Source organism: Thalia democratica, chromosome 2, assembly GCF_965202585.1.
Source record: "Thalia democratica chromosome 2, ktThaDemo2.hap1.1, whole genome shotgun sequence".
Classification (NCBI taxonomy): domain Eukaryota; kingdom Metazoa; phylum Chordata; class Thaliacea; order Salpida; family Salpidae; genus Thalia; species Thalia democratica.
In genome coordinates, this window is record NC_139166.1 from 10,992,956 (window position 1) to 11,015,735 (window position 22,780).

General features: G+C 24.7%; 1 protein-coding gene across 3 annotated transcripts in view; it reads left to right on the top strand.

Moving 5' to 3' along the window:
• Positions 1–22,780, top strand: part of LOC145830156 (SMAD family member 3-like) — a 40,024-nt gene that overhangs the window by 12,507 nt on the left and 4,737 nt on the right. Inside the window, exons 6-13 of one of the 3 annotated variants that reach the window (XM_082938050.1) lie at positions 1,879–2,052; positions 2,447–2,476; positions 6,822–6,956; positions 8,061–8,108; positions 14,183–14,280; positions 14,559–14,673; positions 18,813–18,934; positions 19,169–19,184. In XM_082938050.1, coding sequence (XP_082794176.1) covers positions 1,879–2,052; positions 2,447–2,476; positions 6,822–6,956; positions 8,061–8,108; positions 14,183–14,280; positions 14,559–14,673; positions 18,813–18,934; positions 19,169–19,184 — 738 coding nt within the window. Of the gene's footprint in view, positions 1–1,878; positions 2,053–2,446; positions 2,477–6,821; positions 6,957–8,060; positions 8,109–14,182; positions 14,281–14,558; positions 14,674–18,812; positions 18,951–19,168; positions 19,185–22,780 lie in introns of all 3 variants that reach the window. The other 2 variants (XM_082938049.1, XM_082938051.1) reach the window with 2 other exon arrangements.

Consider the following 22,780-nt stretch of genomic DNA (forward strand, 5'->3'; position numbering starts at 1 on the left):
AACTCATCTGCGAGTTTTTTGTTTGTGAAAGTTAAAATTAGTTAAATTCTTTTTTTTTTTGTTTTAATAATTTCTGTCTTTTTTTTGATTAAGTTGACTTTTTCGTGTTTCAATGTGGTAGTTCTTTACAGTTACCTGTACTTGAGTATTCTGATTTCGTTTTTTTATAATTCTGACTTTTACATATAACATAACACCTGAAACTTGTTAATGATTGATTTAAAGTTATTTATATAGAGTCTTAAGAATTTTTATTAGTTATATAAATATCTAGAAGTGACAAACATTTTTCATATTTACGCTATTAATTGTAAAGCTGGAAACATTTATGTCTAAGCAAAATAGAACATTTAGAAAGAATGTACAGCAAATATAAATTGTTGTGGTAGAACAACAAATTTTTACACAAAAAAAAAAGATCATCGATCATAAATTACTGTGGTTACCAATATAGGTGGTCCTTGAAATTAAAAACGTGTTTTACACTTAGTTTTACAGACAGGACTAAAAATTTTATGTGGCTTTGTTTTGTTTCCAGTAAATCCACGTATAGGTGAAAATTTCCATAACTAAAGTTTTTGTAAAACTAGTGGTTGTGAGTGTTATGGTATCTACACTCAGATCGCCAAGCGTCTAAACCTGATGAATTAAGTAAACACAAAAATAAATTGTTCAACCGGTTTACAGAAGTTTTATTCAAATTAAAAAAAAACTTTTTAAAGCATATCTCAAGTGTCAACTTTGTTGTGTAATACAAAATTTGTTATAGAGTGAGATTTCAAAGTCATGGTAAAAGTTTATTAGTGTTTCTGTTATTTTTTCAGTATTTAAAAAACCTCGTATTAAATAGTTCATCTAAAACTTATTTTATACAGATAAAGCTATAGAATGAGATAATTGCATAAAGTTATCATTGTGGTTATACCTTAAAACGAAAATTATAATTGCGTGAAAACTTCATTTAAAACGACTTTTATTTAGGTTTAAATAGTGATATTCAAAGCATGAATATAAAATTATTGATACAGTTTTCCAACTAGAGATAAGCCTTATCATATTACCATCATAAACATTTTTGACTATAAAAACTTCAACACACTTCTATATTCTGAATATAAATTCAACAATTTTCATTTTCTTTTAAACTAAATGTTATTAATTTTTTGTTTTCTGGCATAAGCCTCATAATAGTATGACCGGAGACTCAAAATTTTTGAAACTATTGTTATAAGTGGCAACTGAAAATTAAAAATGTCATGTTGAATTTAACCAAAATTTGGTTAAATTTTGCTTAAAAACCTTGTTTAATTTTCTAAAATAGTCTACCAATTAAAGAACTATTCAATTTATCACCCATCAAAACTTGTTCACATTTTTCCACGCATCAGCCCCATAATATTAGCCTCATAAAAATTTGGTGACTTTAAAAACTTAAATTCACTTATACACTCTAAATGTAAATTATAGAACTTTTAATTTTTTAACAATATTATCATTAGTTGTTTTTTTTTTCCAGGCATCAGCCCCATAAAAACTTGGTGGTTATAAAACCTTACATTCACTTCTATACTCTAAATATGAATTAAACAACTTTCAATTTAATTTATTAGACACTGACGATTTTTTTTCAGGCATAAGCCCCATAATAGTAATAATATTAGCCTCATAAAAAAATTGGTAGTTAAAAAACCTTAAATTTTATTTTCTACCCTATGAATAAAAATTAAGCAACTTTCATTTGTTTTTTTTTTTCAGGCATCAGCCCCATAATATTAGCCTCATGTTTTTCCAGGCATCAGCCCCATAATAGTGTTATTGTTATTGATTGATTTTTTTCCAGGCATCAGCCCCATAATATTAGCCTCATGTTTTTTTCAGGCATTAGCCCCATAATAGTGCCACCGGAGACGCAGCAGCAACCGCCGCCGAACGTCCCGAAGAACGAGCTGGACGTGTTCCTGGGAGAAATGGACAAGACGGACAAGCCCAGGGTGCCCACCGTCACCTACAACAGACTGCATCACAGGGAGAGTGTGTCCTACGAGGAACAAAGTTCGTTCATATATATATTTATTTATTTTAAATTTGTATGTATTATCACGTCATCACTATCTCTTAAATAGTTTTGAACCGAGTTTTGAAAACCCTTAAAGTTTGTGTTTTTATCATCATACTTACTAGTTTTACAACACGTATTTGTGGCAACACGCATTAATCTTTGTAATTGTTTAAACCTAGTTTTGTAAATTTTTATTCTATAGTAAGTAAAATATCCGTGTCTTTCGAGGAACAAAGTTTGTGATTTATATTTTGTCTTTATTGTAAAGTAACGTGTGTGTAGATTTAAACTTTGTTTATAGTTATTAGTTTATAAGGACCTTTTTGCATCGTGCTGTTGTTGTTAGTTTTAAAATGAGGAAAGTAAATTTTTTTTTAATGTCAACAGCTGGAAAGAGAGCGCCTTACGAAGAACAAAGTTAGTACAATTTTTAAATTCTTACGCGTATTCCAAATTCTTATTCTTATTATACTTTAAGTTATTAAATATTATTGTCAGTAGCAACGTTTGTCTCGTAAAGTTTGGTAACCAGAGTCGTATGAACTTTATTTAAAAACTTCTAATATGATGTTTGTTGTTCATATGAGGAGCAAAGTTGTAATTCAAATTTGTACACATGATTATTATGTTTTATTAACAGCTGCAAAAAGAATCCCTTACGAAGAACAAAGTTAGTATAAAAATTTACACTTTAAAATTTGGAACCCTTTAAAACATTTGTACTTTCTATGTATACTCAAAATTATATTACTGTTGTAGTTCGTGTTTTTATAAATTTCTAACTTTTATTGTGCGTAAGAACTTTTATATCATTTTGAATCTCAGAGCTAATAAAATTTATTTAAGTGTATTTAACTTACTTTTAGTTGTTTATATGATAAAAATTTCGATTTCTTTTTATTAAACTTAATACGTGAACAAACTTTTTTAAACAGCTTTACAAAGAACTCCTTACGAAGAACCAAGTTAGTAAAAATTTTATAAACAACTTGTTTTCAAATTTTCGATTGATGAATACAAACAGTATATTTCAAAAAAATGCTAAACTTTATAAAAATTAGTATTGCTTGTGTTCAGTTTGTTGCATTGTATACTTATAAACAAACATGTTTGATACTAATTTTTAATTAAGTTGTTATTTTTTATTGTAAGTAGCAATTTTTCGTACGCTTCTAAATCTCAGACTTATACAATTTATTTTTAGAGTTTGTCACACAATTTTAGTTGATTATATGAGATACTTAACCATTTTAAACCGTTAATATTTAGTCTAGAAGTTTAAAAACATATTTTTGAAAATATTTATTTTAACAGCTGTAAAAAGAACGCCTTATGAAGTTCAAAGTAAGTATAATTTTTTTTAATTTATTCTTTTTGTGTTTACGCTACACATTGAGACAATTAAGCTAAAATATTTGCAACTTTTATTTTGTGTTTAAACGCATTGTTTATGTTGCTCTTGTTAAGTTGTTAGTTTCTATTTGTCTTAACAACTTTTATATCATGATATTTTAAATCTCAATTTCGAATAAATTTATTTTATGTGTTTTTAATATTATGTTCAGTATTCCTTTGAGAAACAAAGTAAAAAATTTTTTATTATAAAACACAAACACAAATAAACTTTTTCAAACAGCTTTACAGACAACTCCCTACCAAGCACAAAGTTAGTATAATATTTATTAAATATCTTATCTGAAATGTGAATCAGTTTATACACAGTTTAGTAAATTTTATATATTTTATTTTTATGAGGTTGAACCTATTTTTGTTTGTGTTTAATTAGTTAAACTGCATATATTTATAACCATGTAAAAAAACACTTGAAATTGTTAGTTACTTTTGTAAGTATCAACTTTTAGCTTGTGAGATTCTTAATCAAAGACTCAAATAAACTGCATGTAAAATTTATTAATTAACTAAAATGAGTTGAAATTTTAATTCAAAAAATGAATAATAAAGAATCATAAAGATATATATAAATGCTTTTTTTTGTTAACAGCTGTACAGAGAATGCCTTACCAAGAACAAAGTTAGTATGATTTTAATTAATTTTTTTTTTTTAATATTTAAAACTTGATATCTTTTAAAGTGTTTGTATTTTCTTACTTAATTTTAATGATATTATTGTTTTTGTTGATCCTTTTCTTAAAGGCGTTGTTTTCAATGATTTATAGCTTTTATCTTATGATGTTTCAAATTACAGTGACAAAAATACTTTTTTTAGTGTGTTTGTATCACAATTTTAGTTAGTCAAATAAGAACGACTTATTTATTTTTGTGAACTAAAAAAACATGACTAAAAATTTTTTTAAACAGCTTTAATGAGAAATCCTTACGAAGAACAAAGTTAGTAAAAAACTTTTAAATACCTTATTTTAAATTATCTATCAACCACTACTTTTAAATTTTTCGAGTCTAATATGTTCTTTCGTATTATTCTTCATTACAATGTTTAACTTTTTATTCTTTTACTAAAAGCTAGTAGTTGCCATTGATAGCAGCACCTTTTATCTCGTCTGATTTAAATCAACGATTCATATGAATTTTATTAAAAAGTTTGTAATTTAGTTATAATTGTTACTATGAGGTATGAAAACTTTTAAGACTATTTATATTTTAACTTATAATTTTATCAACGTTTTTATGGATGTTTTTTCGTTAACAGCTGTACAGAGAATGCCTTACCAAGAGCAAAGTTAGTAAAATAGTCATAAAAAAAAATTTATTTACGTACTAACATAAAAACAAGTTGTCACTTAAAAATTTTATTTCTTTTAAATTTTTGAAATCGAAAATGTATTCGTTTAAAAAATTGACTTTATAAAACAAAATTAAATTTTTTTTTTGTGAAGATTTTGTGAATTATTTTTTAACTTTTGCTACTAAATATTTTAATTATTAACAATAATTCTTAAAATGTTAAGATGTACATACAGCCCATTTGGATCAACAGAAGAAAATAGTTTATTACCAAAAACAAAGTATGTGCTAGATGTTGTTGTACTGTTTTGAAAAAAATAATTTTAGTGTTTAAACTTAATTTAGAAAACTTTTTGTTTTACATTTTTTGTAATTTTTTAGTAAAAATTGTTCAGTGCTTTTTTAAATTTACATATTCAAAATTTAAAAGCTTTTTAACAGCATTTAATTGTTTTTGAAAAACGTTATTACAGTGTTGTTGTAGATTGTTAAAGTGATTTTAATAAAGAAAATAACTTTCATAAAAAAATTGACTTATTTTAAGTTTAGTTCAAAGTTTTTCAGAAATTTATTAAATAAAACAAAATATCACTACTAACCAACGTTTTTTGTATTACTTTTGAAGAAGCTAACCCGGGACAACGCTTTCAAAAAGTGAAATGTATTTGTCATAAAATATTTGGACGTATGTTTTTAGATTTTTTATATTTCACTTTTATTTCTTATACTGCACCTTTATTTTATGATTTTGTTTGTTCTAAGCTCTTGTTAAAATACTTGAGTTATTTTTTTTTTTAGTTAAATCTCAATATTCATATTTATTATTATACTGCACTTTTATTTTATTGTTTTTTTTATGTATACACGTGTTTTTTTTGTAAAATTGCTATGTAAATATTTTCTGTAATTAAACTTAATAGAAAAAATGCACATTTTGTTTCAACTGCACATTATTTTTCAATTTTGTTTCTACTATTAAGTAAATTTTTGATAAAAAAGTTTGCAATTATTAAGTTTAAAGTTTTCTGTATATATTTATATTTTAGTATTTTTTGATACATGTTTTGAATATTTTTTTTTTCTTTTAATTAATGTGTTTAAATGTAATGATCTTACGTATTGATATACAAAACAACCTGTTATTGTTTAAATAGATGTTATAGTAGAAAAAAGTAAGAATTTTTGCAAAATTAGTTCCACTTATTTGTACAACCAAGTTTTATTCCTACCAACTTTACATTTTTTGTAATAAAACTTGTTAACTTTTTTTAAAATGCTTTAACAAAATGTGACCTTCGATAGATTTAGTCCTTTGGAGCTTAATCGATTAAACGTGTAATAGTGTTCAGAAATTTATTGGTGTAATAGTGGTGTAAAATGTTCTCAGCTGATAGATCAAGGTTTTTTATGTTAGAAAATGAATGTAAAAATAAAAACGTAATAAATTACGTTGTCAATATAACTGAGCGTTAACGTTGAACAAATTGAAGTCAACGTTTTGTAATTCGTCGTTGGTTACTTTTGACAGTTACTGTTGGTTTTCCAATACTGAGATCATATCCCTTGCTTTTGATACACGCCAGTGTTTGCCATAAGCTTGGCGGGAAAATGCGCTAAAAACCAACATTAAAATAAACTTGGTTGACAGCAGCTAACAATTTTTTAATGAAATAGGTTTTCAATAGTCAAGCTGCAAAAAACTTCAACTAATTTCTATATATTGAAACAAGATTATTTTTTACTAATTATTAAAATCTAAATCCTTATCCCAAACTACCTTATCAAAACATATAACAAACAAATTGAATTTTTTTTTTGATAACTTTGAGTTTAAAACAACAAAAAATAATATAAATCAAGTTTTGATATATGCAAATTAGTTGCAGGTTGTTAAAGCTGCCCTTTTAGTTAATGTCCATAATGTTATTTTCTATCAAGCCTGACATCAAAAACTTATAAATTTGACTTTATTAAAAAATTCCATAGGTACAAGTAATCATCACAGTTTTAAAAAAGAAAGCTGTAGTTATACCAAATATTATTTTGTTTTTTCTCACAGGTACAGGGGGATCCCCGCTGGGTTACCTGACCGAGGAAGGGGAAATCACGGACCACGAGCAATCAAGCGTGAAATCGCAGATGGGAAATCCCCAGAACAAAAACCATCAACAAAACAGGAATATCTACACACCAGGTCCATATTTTGTTTAAAAAAAAATAATGTTTTACTTCAATCAAAATCAAATCTCTAAGTTCTGTATTTATTAAGTAAAAAAGTAGAAGTTATGTTCGATTAAACTAAATAATTGCTGCCAACTGTTTAATTTATATGTGTTATTAGATGCCATAAAAATAATATAAATATTTAGTTATATTAAAAATTAGGTTGAGAAACAAGTTTAGCTGGTTCTAAAAAGGCGTATAAAATAGTAGTTAAACTTTAAACAAACTATGAATGCTTTTATAAACAAACTATGAATGCTTTTACCTAACAAACTTTAAAGTACATAAACCTGGTTCAACTGGCAAGTTTTAGATAAGTTGACAAAACTATAACATTTAATTTATCAAAATTTTTGTTACCGTTTTTAGTAAACGCATTATTTTGTTAATTATAATAGTTTTGTATATTCAGTGTCTAAAAAGGTTTAAATGTAAATCCGTACACTTTAAAGTTAAGTTTATTGCAGTTAAAAGTAAAGGTGTAAGTTATTTAAACTTATTTAAGTTTTACAAATTTCCACCGTCTTTCAAGAACACTACTTAAACAAGAGTTATCAAACTAAACTTTATTAAGTTTAATAAATCTCCAAACAAAATTGCTAAGATGGCACGTTTAATTTTTGGCCAACGTCATTTATATAATGTGAAATAGTTCGAAATTAATTTTCAAGTCTGTATTTTCAGCACCTCAAAATAATCATAAAATTCAGAACAAATTATTTTTTTTACACAACACTTAAGTTAAACTTAAGTGAAATTTTTTTAAATGTATTAATAAATGAATAAAAGGGAAGCTCAAGTATTTAATTGTACAAGCAGTTGAAACTTTGTGCACTAACCAAATTTCAGTTTAAAACACTCGTAGCGTTAATGTGACTTTTATAATTATTAAATAAATAGTCTAAATATTTCTTTAAGTATTTAATTTCTTTTTCCGACGGAATAAGCGGAACTGGCATATCAAATTAAGATTTGTTACATAAAATAGAACTGAGATTTAGCGGAAAAATATGTTATGCTACATAAAAACTATATATATTTCTTTAAATGTATAATACTTACTTTTTTTCAACAGAACAAGCGGAACTGGCATATCAAGCACAAATAGCTAGCGACATTATGGGTTAGTAGTTTGTTTGTAATATAAATTCATAAATGTTGTATGGTATACATTATATACAAAAGACTATTACTGTTTAAAAACTTTGTAATACATACAGCTTTTAACTTTTGGTTCGATAAAAATTTATTTAAAACATCTCTTATGAGCTTCAAATGCAGCGTTTATAAAGTTTTATAAGGAACGTACTGTGTGCTGTATATTAAATAACAGGGTTATTGTTAGATAGTAATTTTTATTACATAAAAATAAAATTTTTATAAGGATATATTGTACACATATATATAAAGGGGGTATTATGGTATTGTGGTTAGTTTGAAAAGTGCAAATTAAATATGTAGACTTTTTTTATAATATATACTACTTTTAATACACATTAAGGTCTTTTATGGTTTACTGTTTATAGTAGTACACATATATTAATTTATTTTTAGCTATGTATTTTAAAACTTTGTTGTGAGATAGTGATTAGTTTTATTTGCAACTGATGTATATAAAAATATAATTGAGCAATTTGTTTACGGCATGTTAGCATGCAATAAAATATTTTATAGCCTAGATTAATTTACAATTAATTATATACGCGTATAGTAACTTATAGTTATCAATTTAGTATCTACTGATTTAGTGTTATTGTTAACAGGTAACTTTAGCAAAATTTAGATTTACAACTAAAATTTTTTTATATTGTATAAAGAACATTCGTCATCTAAGATAAGAAAAGTAATTTATCTGATAAGATAGGTATTTTACTTAAATATTATCAATTTATGCTTTTATATATGTTCAGTTTATTACATTTATCAGGAATATATACGAAAAACAGCTTTAAAGTTATTTATAGTTTTATACATTTAAGTCACTGGTTAAATACTACAATCAATCGTTGTTATAAGTAATGAAACTTTTGATTAAATATCATCTTTATAATTAATTTTAAAGTTACATATTGCTTTAAAGTTTTATAACATCTTAAATCTTAGCCTGAGCGTATAAATGACTTTATATATATGCATTGTGCAATGAAGAACTGTACTATGAAATTTTTTTTAGTACGATAATGTAACCATTATGACAAGTCACTATTTTCTACTTTAAGTAATGATATCGGTTTAAAAGATATACAAACATCAAAGGTTTGATAAAGTGTAATAATGATCATAACAAATTAAAAAAACTAAGAAAGTCGCAAAGCATAAACAACAAATTTTAACAAACTGTTGGTCATGTCAGCAGCAAACTTTTGCTCAGATTAAAATTAAACAATAATTCCTAAGTAACCATAACAACCGTTGTTTCACACAAACAGTATACAGTCGTCAGATGATATGTATGTAATCAATTATCCGCTTGAAACTGTTCTTTATGTTGAGTTCACACTTAAGTTGTTGCTTGAGGGCATGTTGATATTTAGTTCATTTGTAAAGGAAAGCGGCTATAGAGATTGTCAAAATTTTACGGTTTTTAACTTTTTTTTTACTTTTTTGACCAAACACATGTAGAACTCAGCGTAAAAATTTATAGTATTTACAGCAGCTTAATGTTTAACAACTCAATTTATAGCAGCTTTGCTTTACGGCCACAAATTAAAGTACTGAAATTTAAATTGTTAATATTCATTTCAGATATAAAGTGTTACAAAGATTTTTTTTTGTAATTGATTGTATTTACAACAGCTAGACATATACAAGTTAAGGTTGTGGCAACTGTGGTTGTAAGTACAACAAACCTCGCTCTAAAACTTTGAAAATTATATCAGTTTAAAATGGTGTCAAAATTTATTTTTTGTATATAAATCTGTTTAGCTCAGACAAGATTTGAGACTAATGCGATTGATACAAAGTTTTTAACACTTTGAATTTAGCTTAAGGGCAGAAAACACTTGAATCAGTTTAACGGTAAACAGGATTAGTAGTATTTTATCAGCTACCTAATAAATTATATTGAAATTAAAAAGCTTACTATAAAAACGTATCAAGTTTAGAATTAGTGAGTATCTTTAAAATTACAGTTGAAACAAAGCTAGTTTGGAATGTGCTAGCAAAATTTGTGTTTTACATTATCACCAGTAAAGTTTTTTACGTAAAAACTGCAAACAAAGATATTTACAAAGTTCAGTTGTCTACAAGTTTTAATCAATAAATTTAACCGTTGCGTCTTATACACACATGTGTAGTGTAGTTCATTTTTTATATTTTTCTTATGTTCCGTAGAAGTAAATTTTAAATATTAACTGCGTTCTACAGTTTCAAAGTTAAAATAAAGTTCATAAGTCTGCGGATTGTAATCAGTATAGCTTTTCTCAAATCTAAAAACACAACTCTACTTATAAAGCACGTATAAACAGTATTTGTCTTAAAGTTTAAGTCAAATATGTAGTAAGAATAAAACTTACAAATTTGTACAAAATAACCTTTTGAGACCTAAAACAGTAAAACTAAAGTACCTGTGAGCAAATAGAAGCTTTCAAAAGAAACAAAGTTCAAAAGTCTGTAGTTTTTAATCAATAAAGTCTACAACAGTCTATTGTAATTCTCGCCCATGTGTTATATATTGTGGTGTTAAAACTTTAAAGTGTGTTAAAAATTTTGTTTTTTGTTTTTTTTTGTGTTAAAACAAGCGTGTAAAAGATTTCGTTTTGCGTTTCTAAATTAAATTAGCTTTTGTGCGAGTCTAAAAATAGACTTCAAAGCTTATTTCAAACATTAAAACCCTACTAAGTAGTATAAGTGAACTCAAATGTGAGGTTTCAGTTTATTTTTAAAACTTGAAAATGAAAAAAATTATGATCACTAAAATGTCGTAATAAATTAATTTATTGATATTTAAATTGGGTCTAAAACATTTAGCTAAGTTATCTAGTATAGTTGTTGAAGCTAAACAAAGGTTATTTTTAGTTATTTTAAGCATTTAATAGTAAAACTTAAGTATCTCTGAGCAAAAATAAGTTGAAAAAAATTTACAGTCTGTAGATTTTAATCAACAGAGTCTACAACAGTTTATTGTAAATTCTAACATGTGTGTAGTGTTAAAATTTAAAATGTGTTAAAATGTGTTGCTTTCCAGCGTGGTTTACTATAAAATGTGAAAAACTTTATTCTTGAATGACTATTGCCATGCTAGGTTATTTAGTTTGATTCTAAAAATAGACTTTTAGTTTTATGGGAATTACAAACGTCCTGCCAAGTAGTATAAGGTGTTTCAGCTGTAAATCTTCATTGTTTGTTGAATGTCTAACCTTAATAAGCAAACACTAAACACTAAATTAAAAACACTAAAGTTTAACCTTAGTCAGTATAGCTCACTAAAAACACAGAAATAATTTGACTAGTATGTATATTTGATTTTAAAGTTGTTTATTCATAGAAAATGAATAAACCAAACTTGATATTTAAAAGGTATGGTATAGTTTTTTTATTTTGCTGTTATCAAAAAGTATCGGAATATAATATTTTAAGTGGATCTTGAATTATTGATTGCGATTTGCAAAATATCGATTCATTTTCCGCAAACACATTTAGATTTTTTTATATAACAAAGTTTTATTCCAACTTGCTAAAAGAATTTTTAAAATTACTTTTTTAATATACGTGTGGTGGATATTTAGCTTTTTAAAAAATACCTTGTTTAAAGATTAGAAATATAATAATTAAACAAAATTAAGTTTTTATTGTAGAGTATTTTTAAATAATTGACATTTTTTTAGTACAGATAAAAACCTAGTTTTTTCTTTGAGAACTATAAAAAATTACTTTGGTGTTTTTTAAAGATTTTTTTGGGTTTGAGTTAAAATCATAGTCAATAATTAAAGTTTTAAAAGTTTCTAACAAAAATGGTAAATCAACTTACTCTTTCAGATTACATTGCTAATCTTTTCAAAACATATACATAAAACTTAAAATGGTGAAACTTCTTTTAAATTTGATTAATATTTAACTGTTTTCTTCTTACATTTCAAACTTTTCCTACGACTTTCTACATTCTCCTTTCGATTTATAAATTTCTATGTTTCTAATTATTCCGACCGAATCTGCGCTAATCACCCATTTCTTTCTTCTTATATTTCAAAACTGTATATGCAAATTACTGTGGTCATGCCAGTATGTTTTTTAAATTGCATTTTAATTTTGCAGTAAGCTTTTCTCAAACGTTTTATTTGTTTGTTTTGGCAGAAGTGAGTGTTAATTGACACTAAGTAGTTACTTAATTAACCTAATAATTTGCTTTACTAAATAATGGGGTTAATGTAGTAGACATGCTATTGTGTAGAAGTTTATCTGGGCTTCTTTATAATACAAGTTATTTATTTTGTTTTGTGTAATGTAGAAGATTTTCTAAAACAACATTACCATGTTGTAGTGTAAAATCTATTATATTTCTGATAGTCTATATTATGTATACCTTATTTATATAAATACATTTTTACTTCTAAAACACAGAAAGATGGAATTATTTTTTAGCTCGTATAGCTATTTTATATAACTTAAATTTTGTGTCAGCTAAACTGATAGTTTTAAACTAAAACAATTTTTGTACAGTGATCAGTTTTATTGGAAAATTTTGATCGAAAACTCAAAAACCGAAAAAAAGTATACAGCTTGAAATTTTGAAAATTCTTACAACGTGTATAATACGTCTGCAATAAAAAAAAAAAATGCTTATAATATTTAGTCTGTTTTACGTCTTTTAAAAATTACTTTTTATGATTTAATTTTTTTTTCCTGCCTTTAATTTAATGAATAATAACTCATTACTATCTGAAAAACTAACAACACATTTTATTAGTAGTGCCTTTCATGCTAAGTAAAGCAACATTAAAAAAAGAAATGTTTCAAATTAATAAATGATGAAATTTAGTAAGATAAAAAAAACAATAGTTTCATAGAAAACCAAAAAGCACATTACATTAGTTACCAATGATTAGTACTCAGCACGCTAAGTGAAGCCACATTTAAAAGGACTTTTCTAATTAATAAATGATGCGTCGCAGGTGATACTGCTGCAATATGCTTGCAAGTAATCTATTGCAGCAATGTTTTGTATATCTCTTTCACTTTCACTCGTTAAATTTTTAGCTGTAAAATTTTATCTCTGCTTGTGGATACAATCTGTTTTTTTTTGTTTTTTTTTTTGTTTTTTATATGTGTTTTAGTTTGATAGCAAGTTAGTTTTGAAATTTGTCTGGTTTATTCTAAATTTGAATAATTTAATACATTTTAAATTTTATTTATTTTCTACTTTATTTTCGATTTCTCAAATGTTTCTAAAAATTATAAGTAGTTTTTTTTAAGAGACAAGCTGGTTTATTTAGTTTAAACAATTTTAATTTAACAAATTATAAACTTTTGATACGATTTAAATAGATATATTTAAAACAAGTTATATAAACATCTAGCAAGTCTTAATTCTTAAAAGTATGAAACACTTGTTGTTAATGATAGTTAAAAAAATGAAACTAAAAATGTTAAAAAATATTTAACTTACAAGTACCAACAAAAAATGCATTTAAAATCCTATGTAGTTTATTTATTAAAAAAATTATACAACCATGCATAAAAAATTAAATGTGTTTTACAAACTCTTATTTTAAGCACAAATGCTAAGATACCAAAATGTGATAGTTGCTGTTAAATACAAGTTATTAAGCTGAGCGGTAATTAGGAGTTATCGGTATATAACCTTTATAATTAGTTATAATAATTATTACAAAATCTCATAAAACTGTTACATATATCTTTAGATGGCCAACCAGTAGCTCACAGCGATACACATTTTTGGTGCAGTGTGTCTTATTATGATAAATTCTTGTATTAGATATTTTATTTTCTATTAAATTAATATTTTAACTATTATACAGATGCACAACCGGTTGCTTATAGTGAGCCACCTTTTTGGTTATTATTGTAGCTAATATATTAGTTATTTTATTAATTGTTATAAAAACTATATTATTTTCTTCAGATGCACAACCGGTTGCTTATAGTGAGCCACCTTTTTGGTGCAGTGTGTCTTATTATGATAAATTCTCATATTAAATATTTATTTTTTATTATATTAATTTTTTAACTATTATACAGATGCACAACCGGTTGCTTACAGCGAGCCACCTTTTTGGTGCAGTGTGTCTTATTATGAGAACAATCAGCGAGTAGGAGCAGCTTATCATGCCACACAGGTGAGTTTTTTAAAAAGATTAAGATTTATGTTTTAATATATAATTATTTTGGTTATTATATGGAAAAATTCAGGCAAGTAACAAACAGTATTTCCTCATTGCAAACTTCCTCATTGCAAACTAAACATACCAACATTACAACCTAGGTTAAATTCAAGTTTAAAATGTTGATATTCTGTTGTTACTAATATTATATATTCTATGTTGAATTTTATATTTTATTTTATAAATAGTAATTATTATAAATTCGTAAAAAACAATATGTATTTATATTACAGGCATCGTTCAACGTTGACGGGTTCACGGACCCCAACCACCAGGATCGGTTCTGCTTGGGGTTGCTGAGCAACGTGAACAGAACCATGCAGATTGAGAAGGCCAGACAGTTCATAGGTCAGTGAATTAGTGTTATTTTCTTAAATAATCTGTATAAATTTAAACAAATAAATAGTAATTTATTAACTAGTTTTGATAAATTATATTTTTAGGTTAGTAGAAAAATGTTAACTTGAAACTATTAAAATCACTACTTTGACAGTTTGTATACTTTTTCTTTAGAGATCACAATAAAAGCTCTCGGTTTAATAATAGATAGAATAATCAACTCAAGTTTATAACTTTAGTTGATTTTGACAGTATGCAAAAAAAAAACACTAAAATCAAAATTAATGGTAGTTGTCCATTGTATTTCATTAAATTTTAGTACAACTAAATAAGTTTAAGCTTTAATCATATTATACATTAAAGCAAGAGTTTATTTTAGAAAACTTGATATTAAGTATGAACAGTAAATGAATTTATGCAAATGAACACTCCTTCTCGGATAGATTACTCTGTCAAATTCGTTTTAAACTCAGTAGTTAAATGTTTACACATATGTTAAAATACATTTTTCATTAAGCTCGTAAAAGCAACTTAATTTGAATATAATACTTATGTCGTTCATAATCAATTATTTTCCCTTCTTCCTAGCCGGTGTCAAAGTTTTATAACTAAATATTTTTGTATCACAAACCTTTAGGTCAAAAAAAATTAAACATTACACAAACATAAAAGTTAATAAAGGTTTCATTTTTTTATTCAAGTTTGAAATTTTGCAGTTCTGTTATAAATACCAACTTAGGTAAATCAATAGCTCAGTTGAAATTTTTCAAGGTAGACCTAACTTTTAATAAGAAATTGTGTTTTGAAAAACTAAATATAACAAAAACTAATTTTTAACTCTGATAAAGTATAAAAGTTGACTATAAAACTATAGAAATACCTTATACCTTTACGATATCTTGTCCACTACTAGTAATCAGAAAAATTCAAAGTAAATTATAAAGTTAGATATTTTCCTTAAAATTTTTAAAAAAACCGCTCAAAACGTAATTTTTACGTTTTTAATTTTAACAAAAAATGCCTTTAAATTAAGTTAATATTTATTTTTTATTGAACTAATTAGTATACTGATTAAAATTGTGCTAATTTATAAGCTTTGAAAAGTTATTAAGTCAAAATTTCTTGGTCTGTAAGAATTCTCGCACGTTTTCGTAAAAAAAAAGTTTGTCATTATGAAATTTAGGTTATTTGTCATAACATCTTTAAATGTTTTTTTAAGAGATTTCTAAAGTAAGTTTTCAATATAAATGACCTTTAAAAAGTTATATGAACAAATAAAAAATTAAAATGAAAAAATAATGAAAGATATTTTTTAATTATTACTAGTTTAAAAATTCTAATTTAATAAAACTAAATGGTATTAACCTTACCAAAAATATACAACCTGTGGTAAATTATATTTTTACTTTAGTATAAACTAAGTATATTATAAAGTATCTATTAAAGTATTTATAACCACTAGTCTAATGAATTTTATAATTTTGTAATTTTTAGTTTATTTATTTTTAAATTGTTAGAATAAAACGAGCAAATTAAAGTGTATCAAAATTAATTTAACTTCTAAAATGCATACAGATAAGTATAATTCAACACAATAAAATCTCTTTTGACTGTGAAATATTTTAACTACTACAATATTTTTCAAATTCTGAGTAAACTAAGAAAACAATAAAAAACTTGTCTAGTGTAGAATACACATTTAGCTATCATTAGATCTTTTAAGAAAAATTTGTTGCAAAAGTTAAAAATTAAACTTGATGTCGTATAAAATATTTTAAGTGATTTACAATATGTGATTATAGCGAGCATAAAACAATGAACAAATTAATTTTATTGAAATAGAAGCTACTTAAAAATATTTTAATACAAAAATGTATGTTATGTAACTGAGTAATTCTGGCTAATCGTTGAAAAGTTGAGTTAAAAATAGAAAAAGAGAACCACAAACTGACTTATAAAGCTGAAAAATATACTCTCACCTTATGTGATTTAAAAAATCTTTCCAAACATAATTAAAACAAATTAGCTCTGTCTACTGTTCACTTATGTTATTTATTGGTGTTTTTGATTAGCTGGAATTCTAACATAAGTTCAATTGTTAAAATTGTCTGAATAATAAACAATAAATTCTTACATAATTGAAAAACTTAAAATAAAAGGTATTACAATTTCTTTAGTTATTTTGTCATATATTTAACATACTTTTTAGTTTTTTGATCATATCATTACTGTAGAAATGTTTAAGTTTTTTTATTCACATCTCGTTACTAAAAAAAAATTGAGCTAAAATATATTTTACCCAATTTACAGCTTATATTAGTTTTTTGGAAGTAAACTATTTAAGAAAATTTCCACAAAAAATTAATACATTTAGACTAAGTTTAAACTTTTATTTACAAAAATCTTCTGTACACTGTAGAAAGTAAAATATGTTCATAAAAATAGCCACACTAGGTGTAAACGAATAATGCTTTTTATAAAACCTAGTTTAAGATATATTCAATTGTTTATTGGAAATACTTACATGCTAAATCAGTTTTTGAAACATCAGAAGTTATTAAATAAACTAAAAAGAACTAAACAAAAATTTCAAGTACACTTATTTAATTATTTTTAACATTTTGTAGAAAAATAAGAAAAAAGGACCTAAAGGTTTTAGGTTAAAAACTTTACTTTAATCATTAGATAGTATAAGCAAACAAAAAGAGTTTTGTTTAACTGACATTGAAATATATCATATAGGAGTAAGTGATAAAGTATTAATGTAATAAACTTATTACACGTTTTATATTTGGTAGAAAGTTGATTAAGCGTGCAATGGAATTAAAAATGTTCCAACTAGGACTTTATCGAAAATGATCACAGTTTTTCTAATACTAAAAAAACTAAAAAAATATTTCACTGTTAAGACTAAACTTCATGTACAAAATAAAGAGTTCCATTATTTAAATTAAAGTTCTTATACTAAAAACAATTCAACAATGTTAAAAAACTAAGTAATAAAGCGTTGCAACGATGAGATATAACTAGTAAGTTTTATTGAAGAAAATTATAAATAAAATGCAAGCTAAATAGCGATTCTCGTAAAACGTAAATTTAGCCAGGAAATTACACAACCAAATTGTATGAAAATTTTCGGTGTGAAACAGCGGTTTTTACCACGTTTTTGTATTAAACTCACAAATTGCGTTCATAAAATATTTCATGATTTCTCTACACGTTTGTGAAACATGATTTAACACCAAAATTCGATTGATCTCAAATGTGTGTTATTTGCAGCGTTAATTATTTTAAAAGCGGTTATTTTCATCATCTTTTATATTTAATCACGAGCTGGTATTTATAAGTGTTAATTACTTAACCTCCAAAAGTTAAAAATTTTGTGACTATATTAAGTTGTTCCAAAATAAACTGATAAGGCCTACAAAACTTTGTCTATTTTAAAAGGAAACCATATCGAATCATAAGCTATATTTAAAGTTTTTTCATTATCTTCTCATGCAAAAATTTTTTTTAATCAAGTTTAGCTTCCACGAATTAACGTTGCAAATTATTGCAGCAGAAAAATTAAAAAGAAATTTCTAAGTATTTTTGCAATATCTATCTATTACCATTTAACAACAGCTTATTTATGATACTAGTTGAGTGTACCTTAAACGATAATAACCAAGAATTGAAACTAAATCTTAAATTGCCAAATTAGAAATAATAGCTAAGTAAAGTTAAAAGTTGTTTTGCTAAACTCTTTATAATTTTACTTTAATTTTAATGTTCCACTATTTAATTATTGTAAATGATACAAAATAATGACACTTTAATATACTTTAACAGTACATCATACAACAGCAGTAACTGCATTATAAAAGCTAAAAAACAAGCTAACTAATTTTATAAACAAAGAAAAAACTAAACAAATGTAAGCTAATATAAAAAACTATTTAAAAAACTTACTTCTTTATTCATCTTATGACGTCACACTAACATTCGAATAGGACTGAACTTAATTAAAACGAGTCTTTACAAATCTACTGAGTTATGCACTATTATATAGTCGAGACATCGCATTTAAATTATAAATGAAAAAAAACAAACATAGTAATATAATAAAATTTATAAAAAAATGATATGACGTCACAATAACTTTACAGGTAGAGGAGTGCGGCTGTACTACATCGGAGGGGAAGTGTTTGCAGAGTGTCTCAGCGATTCGGCGATATTCGTGCAAAGTCCGAACTGCAACAAGAGATACGGATGGCATCCGGCCACAGTGGTGAAGATTCCTCCAAGTTTGTTGAATTTTTAACTAATTATAAAACATTAAATAAATATGATATCAGCTTCATAGGTCAAGATTCCTCCAAGTTAGTTGAGTTTTAATTAATTAAATACATTAAAGAAATATATAAATACATATGACATCAGTTACAGTGGTCAAGATTCCACAAGTGTGTTGAGTTTTAAACAATTTATATAACATTATTTATATATGATATCAGCTTCAAAGGTCAAGATTCCTCCAAGTTAGTTGAATTTTAATTAATTAAATGAATTAAAGAAATATAAAAATATATATGATATCAGCTACAGTGGTCAAGATTCATCCAAGTTTGTTGAATTTTAAATAAATTATAAAACATTATATATACATATATATGATATCAGCTACAAAGGTCAAGATTCTTCAACTTTGTTTAATTTTTGATAAAATAATTTGCATATAAATATATATATGACATCAGCTACAATTGTCAAGATACCTGTAAGTTTGTTGATCTAAATTAATGTGTGATTTCTTAAAGTTAAATTAATTTACATTAATACGGGTGGCACCCAGCCACAGCGGTGAAGATTCCTCAAAGTTAGTCAATTTTTAATATAATTGAAATAAGGTATGTATATTTACTATATACTTATCGCATCTGCTATAGTGGTCAGGATATCTTAAATTTTGTTTAACTGAATAATATTAATTAATTATTTATTGCTTCCTACTTAAATGGTTAAAAAACTTCCATACTATTTAACATAAAATATAACATAATTCGTAAATACATCATAATTAATTTAATCAGCGTTGCTACAATTCGAGTTTTTTAATTCTAGCAGTTGTAAATTATTTGATTATAAACACTTAAACTTCTATACGTCTAATTTTTTTATTTTGATGCAAAAAGTTAACCTTCAGAAAATCCGTTGAATTTGAAAATAAATATAGACTTAAAGACGTCATTACAGTCAATCAGAGTTTATATACTTAATATGTCATGTTTAAAAACTTGTTCAAAAATAAAGCATAAACTTCTATACCTTTAAAAATATAAAAGTTTTAAATTTACGTATGTCTGTTTTTGGTGGTACCTGCCTAAATTTTAATTTTCTCTAAGATTTTTATAGACTAACTTTGCAAAGAATTTAGTAGAATATCTACAGCTGCTATTTAAATGCTAAATGCTTTATTTAAACTCATATAAGTACTAATTACTGGTTACGTAAAAATATTCAAGTATCACCACCTGTGATTAATGATAAGAAATTAATCATTAAACTTTAATGATATACGTATTTACATGCATTTATGGAATTTTAATTAGATATAATTTACTTAAATATTTGAAAAAAAAAGAATTCTTATGTTCTTTAATATTATAGTAAAATTTTAAATTTAATTTTTTTCCAAATGTTCAGTGAAAACTATTTAAACTTAAGTGCAATGTTTTTAAGTTTAAAGATTTCTAGTTTGAATGAGAGTCTACAGACATAGTTTAAGGAATAAATTTATCTAAGTTTTACTTATCAGCATCCGTTTTATAGAGTAGTTTTAAATAATAAAGCTTTAATTTATTAATTTATGCAAACTTATTGTGAAAAATATAAAACTTAGAAAATAAATTAATTAGATAAAACTATCTAAAAGATTTGGGTGTTTTTTAATGTTTTTTATAAAAACACAAGTTTGTTATTTACTTATAATTAAAAAGCTAAAAAAACAAATATGAAACGTTGACATTCATTTTTTAGAGGTCAATGAAACTCAAAATGATTAATGTGTGATTTAATGCTTGAAATATTTTTACAAAGTTTTAACCACATTTATTATGTTTAAGTGAGATAAGAAATGCAACATATTAGCTTTAGTATTTAACTTAAAAGTATTTTTGCTTATTAGTTGAAATCAAAAGGATTAAATATAAATACAGAATAAAAAACCTAACAGAGAAAAAAAATTTTTTATGATAAAAATTACAACTTTACTTGTAACTTATGCATTTTGTATAGCAAAAAAAGATTAGTATGAAATAATCTAATTCATATTATTTCATACTATTTCATACTATTTTACTCACTCAACTAAATTAATTAAACTTACTAAACACGTTTTCTTTCAACTTATGCAATGCTTTGATCACCGTATAAAGTAACTTTCTATCTTAGTTTAAGTACATTAAATGTGATCATTTTTGTGATCATACGAATTATTTTAGTATACAATTATAATAACGTGAACAAAATGACTTAGTAAACTAAGTTTAGTTTTTTTCTAGCATGCAAAGAAAATTTATACTAATAGATTAACTTTTTTGAACAAATTAACTTAATTGAAGTTGTTAAACAATAAGTTGAGTTTATTATAGTTTTCTAAAAATTATTCATTTTTATAAGAAATAATTATTAATTAAGTGTAAAATAAATCACTTGGTGCTTTTACTAAAAGTGTAGTTTGATGTTTTGAACCTTTATGGATGGAAAATTTTGAAACTTCATTAAGGTTATAGGGTAAACAAAAAATACCAAATACAGTGATAAGTTAGTAAAATAACTCGTATAATAAACTGATAAAGAAAATTAAAAACTTAAATAGAAATGTTTGTATGTTTAATAAAAAAAATTGTACTCTTAACTATATAAGTGTAGATGGGTTAAAAAAATTATTTAGTGTTTTCATACTCAACATCATTTTTTAACACTTACATATATCATCTTATTAAGAATTTTAGAGTGAACTGATTTTTATTTTCAATTTTTTTTTCCTAGTTTGTGGCTACAGAAAATTAAAATACCGAGTTCAATTGTTTAAAACCTCTTTTAGATATTGTTTGCTTAATACACAACTTACATAACCATATATTTTATTTGATGCTCTACTATTCCGTACCCTGTTGAACCTACTTAGTTTGTTTAATTTCTGTTTTGTAACATTTGCAGCATTCAACATGGTTCAGGTGTGCTGCAAACTATTATAATATTAGTATGAAGAAGTAAATAAAAATTGAATTTAATCGCAAGTAACTTAAAAACATTTAAAAGGTAACAAAGTTAAGTATTTATAGTAACCGAAAAAAAAGTTATATATAGTATACCTCAATCTATAATTTAAATAGCTTAAATAGTAAAATAAGTCTAAATAGCCTAAAGTTATTTGGATACGTTAACTAGTTTTACATAGAGATGTTGTAGACTTAAATTTTTCTTGATGTTATTGTTTAAACATAGTTTGACAGTTTGACTAATTTTATTTATCAACTATGCTCAAACATGCTAGATAAAAAAAAACTGTGATAGCTGTTTTTTATAATCATTTATGTTTAAATGTATACTTTTTTAGTTCAACTACAAACATTTTTTTAAACATGTTATTAGTTTTAAATAAATTTTAAACGGTTATAGCAATTTTTATTTAAAGCAGTGCGTTTTCTAATAGGTTAGTTAATATAAATAATTTATCTTTTAGCTTGTTTATGCAAATCATGTTTTCTATAATTTTTACTGTTTCATAAAATATGAATAAGTGTCTAAACTTTATCTAAAACTACTTACAAAATAAAAAGTATAAGTTAATACATTTTAAGTGTTTACTTATTAATAAAATATTTTTGGGCCGTACAACAAACGAACCAATTGTGTGATGGAAAAAAGTTATTTTAAAGACACTTGTTTCCAAGAACCGATATTATTTTACTTTATTTTTATACATAATGCATTAGATCTTTTTGTCTATTTTAAAATGACTCATAGTTCATTTACAAACATAGTGATTCTGCTTTAATTAGAAATTTCCAGCTGATATTAACGATTTGTTATTTAATACCTTTTCCGATTCCTCTGTTAATTCTGACCT